This window comes from Ctenopharyngodon idella, chromosome 21 (assembly GCF_019924925.1).
Source record: "Ctenopharyngodon idella isolate HZGC_01 chromosome 21, HZGC01, whole genome shotgun sequence".
Classification (NCBI taxonomy): domain Eukaryota; kingdom Metazoa; phylum Chordata; class Actinopteri; order Cypriniformes; family Xenocyprididae; genus Ctenopharyngodon; species Ctenopharyngodon idella.
Genome location: NC_067240.1, coordinates 22,325,957 through 22,341,049, shown reverse-complemented (window position 1 = coordinate 22,341,049; position 15,093 = coordinate 22,325,957). Strand labels below are relative to the sequence as shown.

Here is a 15,093-nt window from a genome sequence, read left to right as displayed (position 1 = left end):
TACTTTACACCTTAGAAATGATTGTGAGAACAGCAACACCTCTGGACGCCTCTGCTTTAAGGCTCTTTTTTTTTCTTTCATTTTGACTCATTCATATTGTTCTCTGTCTCTGCAGGAAACACCTTCTGGACCCCACCATTGATTACAAGGTAGGGAGTGGCAGATTGTTCAGTTCCCGTGAAGTTGGCTGAAAGTTTTCCATGTTGCATACAGGATTTCAAGTTTCAATTATGGTTAATTTAAAACCCTTTTTCCCCCCATTGATATTCATTTGTTCAAAAGTCAATTTAAAGTGCAGTTTATGCACACAGTGACTTGATTACACCTATTCTTCTATTATGAGAATGTTTGTTTGATATTTTCAATGGAGCATTAATTAAAAAATATCAGTGTATCTGTCCTGATATCATAAAAGGGACAAGGGCTACAATTAATATGCATAAAATGTAAAAATATAAAATGTCATATAAGGCAACTTCCTAAAAACATAACATAATAAATATGATGTTTTTGGGAAATTGCATTATATGACATTTTATATTTTATGCATATTGATTGTAATAATGATTAATAATTAATGATATTTTGAAAAAAAGATTTTAAAAAATGTTGTTGAAAAAATGTTGTTGCAGCTTTGTCGAAGAATATATATGATGAAATTGTGTCTGTATGTGTGTTTGCAGGTGGAAAAAGAAGAAATAGAGAGTCTTATTCCTAAAGGAGTGTCCGAACTGACTAAGCAACAGATCCGCTACCTGCTGCAAGTGAGCTCACATTATGAACATCTGCCCTGCCCTCTCCCACTCAGCCCCACCTACCTCTCAGTACACCCCACCCTCAGACACCTCTCCTGACAGCAGCAGATTATTAGTTCATAAACCTGTCCCAGGAACACATGTTCCTCCAGGCACAACGGAGCCTTACAATCATTCTGTTTATTTCACAAGGGGCTGGGAGTATGATAAAATCAGATATTTGCTTCAACTCAACATCAACTTTAGATATTCTGTCAACTTTATTGAGCAGGTTAGATTAGATTAAGTGCTGTCATTTTTTTCTGTTTTTTGAACAACCCCTAAGTTCAGGGAAGGAAATGTAGGTGGGGGGAGTCAATGAACAGTCCACACTTTTCACAACTGAGGTGCCCTTGAGCAAGGCATCTAACACCCAATTGCTCCTTGGGCGCTGCAGCAAAAATGCTACCCACTGCTGTTCAGAGTGTGTGTGTGTGTGTGTGTGTGTGTTCAATACTCACTGCTGTGTGCGTGCATCTGGATGGGTGAAAATTCAGAGCGCAAATTCTAAGTATGGGACACCACACTTAGGTACACGTTGTCACGTCGCTCTCACTTTTTTTTTCCTCCAAAAAAAAGTTAATATATGTGATTATTTTACTTTTTTTTTAATTCATCAGCATATAAAGTAAATTATTTATTTAAGATATTTTAATTAACAAGCCCAAATATATAAAAAGAATTAATAATATAATATAATATAATATAATACAATAATGGTAAATACATATGAAGCTCTTTTGTTGGCAGTAGTTTCAGACAAAGTAACTGTCTTTCTCTCTCTCATCTAGACTCGTGTGACGGCTGATAAGACAATGCGTCTGTTGATGGCCACGTTCAGCAGTCTGCGAGAGGAGCTAGTGCATATGCAGGAGGATCTGAGGGTTAGTGTGATTATTCTACCTCTAAATCAGCCAACAGCCTCCTGTCCTGCAGAAACAGTCCCCAGTTTCCACTGTAGATATGATGATGAAACATATCAGGTTTTGCCCTGTGGGTGTGCGTTTGTTTTACAACCCAGCTTTCAGCTGACCTTGTGATTTTCAAGGTGTGATGCGTGTATAAACAGATTCAAGGGTATGATGTAACAGCCGCACAACAGCCCCCAGCCCTTCAACATTATGTTAGCATTATTTTGTTACGGATAAAACTATTTTATAAAAGTATTTTAAACAAAATGTTTCCAGTTCTTCGAAAAGGTTGACACACAGTACTGTGCAAAAGTCTTAGGCATGTCAGTATTTTCACCTCCCAAAAAAGGTTTTAAGCCAGTTATTTAGATCTTTTGCTGTAGTGTGTCAGTAGGAAATATCAGTTCACATTTAGAAACATTCATTTTGAAATTAATTTTAATAATCCAGTGAGATTTTTCAGACAACAGCTGGTGCTGCACACGGAGATCTGATCTCACCATCATCGAATCTGTCTGTGATTACATGAAGAAACAGATGAAACAGATGAAACTGAGACAAACTAAATCCAGAAGAACTGTGGCCGTGTCTCCAAGACGCTTCGAAGAAACCTTCCTGCAAAGTTACCTGAAAAATTACGCCCAAGTGTACCTGGACAAAAGCTGTTTTAAAAGCAAAGGGTGGTCACACCAAATATTGGTTTTATTTAGTTAATAGAAGTTAATTGATAAATAAAATGTATTTATGACAGTATTTTGAAAGCATCCTCACTTTACAGCATTTTTACACAAGTGCCTAAAACTCTTCACAGTACTGTGTCTTTGCAGGTCGGTTTCTTCAAGCATCTTGGAGACACGGCCACAGTTCCTATAGATTTAGTTTGTCTCAGTTTTAAGCTTTCTGTGCAGTCTCATTTGAAGCTAGAAGTATTGAGAACTTGATTGAGAAATACGGAAGTACACTGAATGCACTGTGCATGTATGCGTGCTTATGGGTGTGTATGTGTGACATCTGACTGGTCTTGATTGGTCAGTTTTAGCATTCTGATATTTTATATGGCTGCATGATTTGGGGGAAAATCAAATCAATTATTGTACTCAATAATTAACATATAATAATAATAATAATAATAATAATAATTTGTTATTTATTATTATTATTACTATTAATATTTAAAATAAAAAACCACTGTAAAATTACTAATACTAATATTTATTGCTGTCTTAATTTTCAAACATTAAACCATTAAGCTTTTATTTTGGTGGAAAACCGCAGGGATCCCTTAAAGCTTCTCTCTCTCTCTCTCTCTCTCTCTCTCTCTCTCTTTTTTTTTTAAACAACAGGTTTATACAGTAAGTGCTTCTCATTACAAGTTTGGGAAGATAGATGGCACATGTTGTCTTCCCAAATGCATGTTATGAGTGACCCAAACTCAGAACACATGCAGGGATGATTTCATGTGGAGAGGCATTTACTGTGAACCGAGTCGCTCTGAAACACTGAAAAAAACAGATCATGAGCTGCTCGCTTGTAAAAGAACACAGTGCAGTGCTTTACTCTGAAACATGCAATAAATTGCACAATTTCTTGCGATCTGATAATCGCACTAATGCTGGGTACACAGCACAAGATAATCAGGCTGATTTTGGGCTAATTTCTCCCCTTCTGACAATCCTAGGTAATGTCCCGATTATCTTGATGTTTCTACAGATTATCTTATCAGATTTTCCTGTGGTGTGAGGTGTACTAAGAGTGACTGAATCTGCTTGGTAGAACATCAGAGCCACCCTGATCATGAATCGTAAACATTCAACATGTTGAATATTTACGATTCGCGATCGGGGTGGCTCCAATGTTCTGATGTGTGGGGGGAACCCCGAAGACAAATGCATGCACACTCTGGAGATTATCACGTGAAACGAAACAATATCCAATCAGAAAGCGAGCTGACAGAAGCATAACAAACGCAGTCATGGTGCAGCACAAAGTAAAAGACTATGTTCCCACTGTCTCCACGACTTCACCCAAACCCTTTTCTTTTTTTTCTGTCAAAATCATTCCAAACAATATTATCGCAATTTCTTCCGGCCTATCGTCCTCCATGTTTGAAGTCTCGAGAGATTTAGTGAGATTTTCGGTGTTCACAGTCGGGACTCTGGTTGAAAATCTGTTTGTGTGTGGTGTGCTGTCTTTGTCACAGCACAGCACACCACACACTATAGGAGCAAAACGGTTAAATCTAGGATTTTTTGTCCTTATGTTTATGGTCTCTAACATTTTGAAAATCTTATAAGATTTTAAAAATCTTTTAGTGTGTACCCAGCATTAGCCATATCGCAATTTCAGTTTAATTTGATAATTTGTGCAGCCCTAGTTAGTGACCACTAAACTATATGTTTGATAATTGTCCTAATTTTTAATATAAAATGTAAGCACTTAAATTAATATTTTATTTGATAATTAGCTCTAAAAGGTGTGATAATGTACAGTCAGATGGTCATTATTGCAAAAAATTTATTAATTAATTGCACAATTATATGGTTAGTTGCATCTGGATTTACTGTGTGTGTTTGCAGCGTCTGGAGAGTGAGAAGGAGGAGCTGGAGAGAGATCTGAGCTTTAAGGCAGATCAGGCTCTGCAATATGACAGACTACTGGAGACCGTACGTGAGCACAACAGACAACTGCAGGTACCACTTCACTTCATCATCCTTCATCACTCCTGCCAACAATGCCAAACACCAATAACACTGGCATTATATGATAATTGAAGACAGTTAATGGATTAAATGGTCATTTTAAAGGGGTCATGACGTGAGAAATCAAATTTGCCTTGATTTTTTTTATATATAAGAGGTCTTTGTACCATTAAAACATCCAGTTTCATAGTTTAAATTGTTTTTATCATTATAAAAACAAAGCATTTATTTAATCAAGCTCCAAAAACAGCTCGTTTAAATATTTTGGGATCTAGAGTTGTCAAAAGTACCGACTTCGGTACCACATCGGTGCTGAAAATTTAAAAATGTGACGCTTTGAGTGCTGTTGAACGGATTCGTAAACATCTCTGATTGGCCATTGTGTTCATGGCTCATCGGCTATGTCTGTGATTGGCTTCAATTGTTCAATGCTTCAAAAACTTTGTAAATAGTCATAATTGACGCTCTTCACCAAGTGCTTACACAGCTACACACGGGAACGTTTGAAAGCAGGTGTCTATTGCGGACCAGTCCGCTGATAGACGCCTGCTTTTAAACGCTCCTGCTTTCAAAACTCTTTCAAATTCAAACGCTTCCGTGTGTTTTCAAACGCTCCTGTGTGCTGATCATTGTAGCCAATCACAGACAAATCCAATGAGCGTGTCAACACAATGGCCAAGCAGAGGTGTTTACGAATCCGGTCAACAGCACTCAGAGCGTTACATTTTTAAAATTTCAGTACAGAATCTGTACTATTGACAACTCTAGAGGGATCTGTGACATAACATGTCAAATACATTTGCAAATGCCTGCCTCCAGAGCAAGACATCGACAAATAGTTTGACATCATCGCACCATAGGCCCGGCCCACTGGCATTCAGTCGCTTAGCAGCTGACATTTGCCTACACTAGGTGCGAGTGTTATGTATCACTGATGCTGTCTACACTGGATACCGTATACAGTAAACAGTGGCCGTTTACTGACAAGCCTTAAAGGAGCCGTCCCTTAAAAACGGATCATTTCAGACAGAGGGTTAGAATGAATGTTTAAAAATAATCGTTTTCCACACTGTTTTTTTGTGCAAAAAAAAATTGTCATGACCCCTTTTAATGATGATAACTAACAACCCGTGCATGTTGTTAGATATCCATCTCAGAACTTCATGTCCTTTTTTTCTCTCAGGCGGCTGTGAAGGAAAGTAACAATGCTCAACGTACTCTAGAAAGTCAGCTACTGACCTTCCAGAGCAAAGACCCCAACAAAGACTTCCGCATCAAAGAACTGGAGGGCAGCAAGAGAGCCCTGGAGCAGGAGAATGAGCTACTCAGGAAGAAGGTGGGCAAACCTCGGGGTCTTCATCAAAATTCAACTTAATCTGTATTTCAGTTGCACATGTTCAATAAATGACCAAAATCAATCAGCTTTGCTAATGCAAATATTTACTATAATATTGAATTATACCCACTTACAGCGTACTAAATTAAACAAAAAATGCTGTTTTTGTAACATTTTAATATATGTATATTTTATTATTATTTAAATATAATTTAAATAATAGAATAAGGTAAAACTACACTGGTCACACTCCATGTTTGTGTGCAGTGAAGTGTGCCGTGAAGGCAGCACAAAAGAAACATGGTTCATGGACCTTTAAACTCATCACTCAATTCACACTGCAAACCCATAGACTGTGGACTGTGGCTAGTCCAATCTAACTATAAATGTTATAATATTATGTTTCAGTATTTACTGTTTATGTTTGTGTGCATTTATGGGTTTCTCTTCTGCAGTTGGCAGGGCAGTGCAGTAGTTCCACTGTCCAAATCAAAACACAGGAGCTGTCTAGAGAGTATGAACAGATGCTGAATGATCTACGGGCAGAGAAGGACAAAGAACTCAAGAACCTGCGGGTAAATAAATAAGCAAGTTTATAAGGAAGAAGCAAAAAATGCAAAGGAGTTGATGAATTTGTACTCAATGTACAGGGTTCCCACCCTTCTTGAAAGTACTTGAATTTCAGACACATGGATTCAAGAACTGGAAAGTATGTGAAAACAAACATATGTGCTTGAAAGTGTTTCAATTAAACTTGAACTAAATTTTGTTAGAGTAGTATGGTGCTATTACAAAAATCGGCCTTTATACACTGCCAAAGCCAGAAAGAAGCAGCACTATTGAGTGGAGGGAAAGCAGGAAAAATCTGAAAAAAGCATTGTGAGCGCATGGATCGTGATCATGCACAGCAGCCCTGCATGATGAATGCGTGAGAAGCATGGAGATATTTAACTAGCTCGATATCAGGGAAATTCAGTAATGCTTGGCTTAGTATTGAGCTACATAAAATTTGTTAATCAAAGTTCCAACGAATAATGCCTAATAAAGTAGTTTATAAGCACAGTAGTGTTTATACAGTAGTGCTTTGTTTACAGAGGTAACAGGGGTAACCGCTATATTTCTGCTGTTCCATAAGTGGCGTCTACTTTCAGAGGCTGAATTTTTTATTTCATTCAGTGGGTCTGCCATTTTTGTTCAGACCAATATGAAAATCGAAATATATTTTTAAACAGCTTACACACAGTGTTGTAAATTGGATTGACAAGGAGCTAATGTGCTTTAAAAAAAAAAGTAGAATAATAAGTTATGTAGAATATTATATATATAATCATATTTTAAATTATGTATAATCATTTATAATTTCAAGATCTTGACCAAAATTGAAATAACACCACATTTATTTTCATCAAGAGGTACATAATTTTTTGGTCAAGATCTTGTATTGACAATGCAAGAGTCAAGCACTCTGTAAAGACTACTCCAGCACATCCCAAAGACTTTCAATAAATTTAAGGTCTGGACTCAGAGGTGCTAATTAATGTGTGAAAATGATTCTTCATGCTCTCTCCCAACCATTCTTTCACAATTTGAACCTGATAAATCTTGGCTTTGTCATCCTGGAATATGGCCATGATACGTCTTCCTGAAGTTCCTACATAGTTGTCTAAGAAATGAAAAGCTACACACTCCATCAATTAGGGTTAAAAGAACTGTTCCCAAACATATAACATGCTAGAAACATAATAATCAATTATAATGAGCGCAATAATGATCTAGTCTTACACTAAGTATTTGCCTATTTAAATCCAAATAGTGATTTTTTTTTATTTATTTTTTTTTTGGCCTGGCAGTGTAGTTAATTAGCCAAAATGTAGGCTGTGTATGGTTGACAAACAAATATGTCATTAATATACACTACTGTTCAAAAGTTTGGGGTCGATAAGATTTTTTATATGTTTTTGAAGAAATTCTCTTATGCTCACCAAGGCTGCATTTATTTGATCAACATTACAGTAAAAACTGTTTGAGAAATATTATTACAATTAAATATGTTTTTTTTTTCTGTTTTGATATATATTAAAATATAATTTATTCCTGTGATTTAAAGCTGAATTTTCAGCATCATTACTCGTGTCTTCAGTGTCACATGATCCTTCAGAAATCATTCTAAGATGCTGATTTGGTGCTCCATAAACATTTATTATTATTATCATATTTTGATAACAAAACTGCTTAATATTTTTGTACTGCTTAATATTTTTGTGGAAACCATGATACTTTTTTTTTTTTTTTCAGAATACTTTGATAAATAAAAAGTTCAAAAGAACAGCATTTATTTGAAACAGAAAGCTTTTAGAACATTAGAAATGTCTTTATTGTCAATTTTGATCAATTTAATGCCTCTCTGCTGAATAAAATTAATTTCTTTAAATGCATTTATAAAAAATATTACTGACCCCAAACGTATGAATGTTAGTGTAGAATCCTTCAAATGCAGCCCATCTAGTCAGAACTATCTATTTTATGTGTATTTCTTTTTTTCTAGACTCAGCTTATAAAAATCCAGACCGAGCGCACCATAACACACACCACTGACAGCACCTTGGAATTGCGCATCACTGAGCTCCTGTCCAAACTGGAGCAACGTGAAAGCGTCATCAGACACCAGGAGGAGGTACTTCAACATATGCCCTCATACAGACATAAAATGGTTTGTCAGTGTTGTTTTTAACAAGCACACAATGCGTTTGTCATCAGATCTGCCATGTGATGTGACTGGGTGACATTTTCCCAGTTTCCATGAGCTGAAATTTGACAGCTTGGAAACCTGCTGGAAAAACATAAAGCTCAATGAGTTGAGGAAGTCTCTATTTTTGGCCTTTTATGCCTTTATTAGTAATTAGGACAGTGTAGATGAGATGGGAAACAACGGGGAGGAGAGAGAGGGGAACAGGACAAGGAAAGGCCCTTGAGCCGGGACGCAAACTCAGGTCGCCTGAGGCACATCTGCACCATATGTTGGAGTGCTGCCCACAAGGCTATTGCTCCGACAGGTGGTCCATTTTTGTACCTTTTAATTTTCATCATGCTCTCTATGTAACATATGCTGTCTTTCATTCTAGAAATACCTCAGCAGCAATTTTAAGGTAAACCTGACTTAACTCAGGATCAGCAGAATTACAGTTATTCTAGGTTTACTGTAAAAACTAAAACAAGGAAAAAATGTGTTAAATTTGACATTTTAAACTAGGGTTTAAAGTTGGTACAGATGAACTAGTAGATAAACCTTGATTTAATCCAGGTTAAAGATTATTTCAGTCATTCATTCTGTACGCATTTCTTTTTTGTTAAATATTTTTGTTGGAAAAATAGATATTTAGTGATATGAATTATTTCAGAAGACAGTATTGACATGTTCAAGGAAAACAACATCTGTTTCTAAACGAATCACTGAATGAGTACATGGTTCTCATTATAAGGAGCAGCAATTGACACCATAGTTGACATTCTTCGTTTCTTCCATATCTGCGTTACCTCAGCCTCATTACCCCTGAGGAATGTGAATTCATAGTACAATCTGACTGACAGATACCTCTCCACTTTTCTACTGGATTACTTCATTCTGACCTTTGACTTTGCACTCTCAGGAGATCAAGCGACTCAAACAGCAGAAGGTTGACAACTCCAGCAGTACAACGAGGACTGTTGTTACCAAGAGGTGTGTATGTGTGTGTGTGTTTGTTTTTATTGCTTATGAATAGTCTGAATACCATGTGAAAAGTAAAATGCTAAATTGCCATTCAGTCCTAATGGTCATTGTAAACTCTTTCTTATCATGGAACAGATACATGAACCAGTACCCTATACTGGGTCTGCTGAGTGACGATTACCAGTACACACCACCCATTAAAGAGGACAGGACCGTCGTCATTGAGAGAACAGGAGAGGTCACCACACGACTAATCTAGATTGTAAGACTTGAAATTGTTTGGAATGGGAGGCATTTCTCCAGGTTTAGTGTAGAAATGGCTTTTTACCATGGTCTCTTAAAAGGGGTCATGTAAATTATTAAATGTTCTATGATATTTTAAGAAAAAACTAAGCTTTTAGAAAAGAAGGGCATTTACATAGAGGTCTTAAAGGTACAGCAGCCACAAAAAATAATAATAATAATAATAATAATAATAAATTACTACAAATGCTCATGTAAAGCTGAGTTTACTGGATAATTTATTAAATTTAATATTACATACATACTACAATTTAAAAAGTCTGGGTCAGTAAGTTTTTTTTTTTTTTTAATTGATACTTTATTTGGAAAAGATGCATTAAATTGATCAAAAATGACAATAAAGACATTTATAAGACATTAAAGACATTTTGAACTTTCTATTTATCAAAATGTGGGGAAGAAACACTTTTCACTCTTTATTAAGCAGCACAACCATTTTCAACTAATAATAATTCAGAATATTAGAATGATTTCTGAAGGATTATGTGACACTAAATACTGGAGTAATGGCTGCTAAAAATGAAGACATTACAGAATTAAATATGAATATATATACACACAACGATGAGCCAAAACATTATGACAACCTGCCTAGTATGCTGTTGGTCCTCCGTGCTGCAAAAAACAGCGCCGACCCGCCGAGGCATGAACTCTACAAGCGCCCTGAAGATGTCCTGTGGTATCTGGCACCAAGACATTAGCAGCAGATCCTTCAAGTCCTGTAGGTTGTTTGGTGGAGCTGCTGTGGATCACACTTGTTGGTCCAGCACATCCCACAGATGCTCAATTGTATTGAAATCTGGGAAATTTGGAGGCCAGGGAAACACCTTGAACTCTTCATCATGTTCCTCAAACCATTCCTGAACAATGTGTGCAGTGTGGCAGGGTGCATTATCCTGCTGAAAGAGGCCACTTCCATCAGGGAACACCATTGTCATGAAGGGGTATACCTGGTCTGCAACAATGTTTAAGTAGTTGGCACGTGTCATATTTACACCCACATGAATGGCCGGACCCAGGGTTTCCCAGAAAAACATTGCCCAGAGTATCACACTCCCTCCACTGGCTTGTCATTGTCACACAGTGCATCCTGGTGCCATCACTTCCCCAGGTAAATGGCACACATGTACACGGCCGTCCACGTGATGTAAAAGAAAACGGGACTCATCGGACCATGCAACCTTCTTCCATTTCCACTTCTGTCGCTCACATGCACATTGTAGGTGCTTTCGATGGTGGACAGGGGCCACCATAAGCACTCTGATTGGTCTGCTGCCAATATCCATAACCATCAGTTTTGTTTGTGCCACAATATACCTTCTGTTGTCTCAGACCAGACAGGATATCGTGCATCGACGGCTGTTGGTAAATTCTCACCACTTCTAACCGGGAGCAACCCAAAAGCCTTGCCGTTTCAGAGATACTCTGAACCAGTCACCTCGTCATTTTGGCCCTTGTCAAAGTTACTCAGATCTTTATTCCTGCACATTACTCCTGCATCCAACACGATGATTACAAGAACTGATTGTTTACTTACCATCTAATCTACCCAGATATTAATATGTGGCCTTTTAAAGAGATGATAAACAATATTCACTTCACCTGTGACTGGTCATAATGTTTTGGCTTGTCAGTGTATGTGTGTGTGTGTGTGTATATATATATATATATATATATATATATATATATATATATATATAAAAATTAATTTTAAATTGTAATCATATTTCACAATATTAACTGTATTTTTATCAAATAAATGCAGTCTAGGTGAACATAAGAGACTTCTTTCAAAAAACACAAAATTGTATCAACCTTTGCCAGTGACCTCATTTTATACACAATAAAAGATGAAAAACAAAATGATGCAATAAAGCAGAATGCATATTTAATCACATTTAATCACTTAGACAAAAAATTGCCAGTAAGCACCACAAAGACCACAGAAACAGAGGTGCTGTGTTCTTGCACCAGTTATAATTTCTAAGATAAAAGGTTAACTGCAACATGTGCTGTATGTTGCAGCATTTGAGCTCTATACAGCCTAGTGAATGTTTACTTCGACACCAGCAGTGCCAGAACATCTTAACAAAATGTGTTGAGTTGACAAATCTTGTAGTCATATTTTCAGAATGGATGAACCGATTTTTCAAAGTCTCATCACTGGACATACTTCTGGGAAGGATGCCAGCGTGTCTCTTATCCATTGAGTGTCCTACAAAGAATTTTGTTACTACAAAGAATGTCAGAGCGGTTTGCCAGAAACATATACTATCAAAACTACTACTATATAAAACAAATCTTGAAATCTGAAAAACTGCTAAGCATTCTCAAGCTGTAATGAACGCTGACAGGGAAATTCCCAGAATTAGATAAGATAGTTTTCAGGTGGTTAGTGAATATAAAATATGTTTCCCGCTAAAATACAGCATGCAAAATTAGACTAAACTGTCTGATGAATTTATTCCTGTGTATTCTGTTATTATCAATCCTTAAACATCTGTTTCTTTCTGACAGGAATGAACAGGAAGAAGAAGATTTAGAGGCCTCTGCATTTTCCCCGTCCAAATCTCATTCCCTCCCTCTCTCCCTGCATGCCGCCCTCTTCCCAGTGGCGCCTATTGGTGACGGTGGCACTTTTAGTGTTTAGGCTTTAGAATTGGATAATGCTGTATGAAGTATGAACCAAGAAAAGCATTTAATGACACAAAATCTTCCAGAAACATCTTGTTTATTACGATATAGCATGACTACTGATATTTGTGTGTCATCTCTTCATATGATGCACCACAACCTCTAGTCAAGGATGTAAATATTTGGAGAGAAATGACTTGCAAGTATCATAAACCTTGACTGGAATGAAAGAAAGTTAAGCATTGTCAGTAATGTAAAAGGTGATTGCTGGTTTTCTTATTCATTTGGGTACATTAATTATGCTAATTTTATTCAGTTTTTTATTCTTATGTCACAGAGGTGATGCTCTATATAGAAAATGATGCATAAGGTAATAGTGGTCGACCGATACATGTTTTTCAATGGCCCACGCAGATATCTGGAGAGCAGGATGACCCACTAAATACAAAAAGTTTGGGGTCAGTAGCATTTTCTAATGTTTTTAAAAGAAGTCTCATCAAGGCTGCAAAGCATATTTGATCAAACGACATTAAAAACATTGTGAAATATTATTACATTTTTAAATGACTGTTTTCTATTTGAATACATTTTAAATGTAATTTATTCCTGTGATGGCAAAGCTGTATTTACAGCATCATTACTCCAGTCTTCAGTGTCACATGATCCTTCAGAAATCATTTTAATATGCTGATTTGCTGCTCATGAAACATTTATTACCAATGTTGAAAACAGTTGTGCTGCTTAATATCGTTGTGGAAACCATGATACTTTTTTCAGGATTCTTTGGTGAATACAAAAGTCAATATTTTATTTGATATTTTTCTTGTAACAATGTAAAATGTTTTACTCTCTTTTGATCAATTTAATGCATCCTTGCTGAATAAAAGTCTACATAAAAATCTTACTGACCCCAAACTTTTGAATGGTAGTTTACATAGAAAATGTACATGAGAAACACAAAAATGTAAAAATAAATAAATTAAATGAAAGTAAAAAAAAGAAGAAAAAAAAAGAAAAATATTTTAAAAATAATTTTTTATTTATCTGTTTACAAAGCTGTTGGATATTGTAAGTAACACAAGGGGGCGCCAACACAGTTATCAACCGATGGCAGATAGCTGTTTTTTTTTACAATCACTAGGACCCATTTCTCAATACTTGGGTGACTTTTTCAAAACTCTTCACACAGTAATCACAACATCAGTCTATGTGGGCTAAACTGTGGATTATTTATCATTGCTTTGGCACAAAATGCATTCAATGACTACATCTTTCAAATTACATGAATTATTTTCTCGCACAATTACTGCCTAAACTCTGTGTACCTGGCCAATTTGCACATACTCTTTTCAAAGCTGTTAAACTTAAGTCCAAACCTTAGCATAATAAAAAAAATGAATAAGACAGAAATCCGCTACATTTCTACATTAATACCATATTGAAATATATTATGAATAAAAAAAATAAAAAAAATTCAAATCAAATACTATATATATATAAAACTACAAAAGCTTGAACAGCTACACAAGTGTTGTCTTTCAATTTGAATTACCATCTAAAGAAAACTTGGGAATAATTTTTACTGTAATCTAAACATGGATCATGTAATATACAGCAGTGAATTCTAAACAGCAGAGAGTGTCATTCTTGTTCTGTAAAGAAATTTTACATAAGAAAACATTGTATAATGCTACATGGCATTGTTTTATAAGTGCAAAAGTGTTTGTTGGGTGAAAAACTTTGCAGGTGTTATGGAAGAATGAGTTGATTTGAGACATGTCACATGTATGAAGTGTTTTGGTAGTTTTAGTGCATTTTAAATGTGAAATCAACTGCTGTTGCCAAGTTGAAAGTTGGTTAGGAGAACTGAAGAGTTTTTTTTTTTTTTTTTAAACGTAAGTATTGAGAAATGTGTCCTAGCGATTGTAAAAAACTAGCTCTGGCTGATACATCGGTAGACCACTTATATGTAATGTAAGCTGGTGATGGGTTTTACTGCTTTAAAGTGGTTGATAGCGCATGGGGTAACAGTGATTGGTGTAAGCTATCTAAATTCTCACAGCTATACTGTATGTAACTTCTTTTTTTGTTTGTTTTTTAATCTATCAAATGGTCAATTTTAGCCTATGTAAACATTGGTTGTTTTAAATAAAGTTAATAAACATAAAAACCTCCATAAACATTTCTGTTTTTATAGTCTGAAACTGCTGGGATGTTTTTGTCATGGTACATTGAATCTATTTCTACAGAATCTGCCTGTGTTTTTACACACGAAAGGACATTTTTTGATGTGACTACAGAAATTCTCTTGAACTGTAAAGAAAATGATGTTTGATGTTAAATCCATCTTTTTTTTTATCTGAAATGTGCCCTTTCAAATTAAACTTCACATTCAAATTAAACTTCACATGCATCTACAGCATGTATCTCTTTTGGATGAAACTCTACATCTTGTAAATGTTTGTGCTTGAAATAAAGAATATTGTGACCTCTTGACATCTAAGGGTGTTTATTTCTCTTCTAAATTGAACCTGTAGATTGTCCTGTAGTTTGTCCTTTTTTTTTTTTTTTTTTTTGCAAATACTATTTCATTGTCATTTTGATTTATTATTAATTGCTTTATTTTCTTTTATGTTATAACAATAATGGTTTCAACTTTTTTTCTGTCTGTACCAGTTATTTTAGTGTCACCATATACTATAATAAT

The 15,093-nt window shown here is 35.7% G+C and overlaps 1 protein-coding gene across 1 annotated transcript in view; it reads left to right on the top strand.

The window, feature by feature from the left end:
* pof1b (POF1B actin binding protein) overlaps positions 1-14,882 on the top strand; it is a gene marked incomplete at its 5' end in the record, with an annotated part of 29,281 nt that extends 14,399 nt beyond the window's left edge. The window contains 10 exons of the mRNA XM_051878891.1: positions 116-149; positions 684-764; positions 1,586-1,678; positions 4,282-4,395; positions 5,588-5,740; positions 6,196-6,315; positions 8,286-8,414; positions 9,388-9,458; positions 9,585-9,711; positions 12,270-14,882. Of these exons, the coding sequence (XP_051734851.1) occupies positions 116-149; positions 684-764; positions 1,586-1,678; positions 4,282-4,395; positions 5,588-5,740; positions 6,196-6,315; positions 8,286-8,414; positions 9,388-9,458; positions 9,585-9,708 (919 nt within the window). The remainder of the gene's footprint in view (positions 1-115; positions 150-683; positions 765-1,585; positions 1,679-4,281; positions 4,396-5,587; positions 5,741-6,195; positions 6,316-8,285; positions 8,415-9,387; positions 9,459-9,584; positions 9,712-12,269) is intronic.
* Positions 14,883-15,093: the final 211 nt, after the last annotated feature.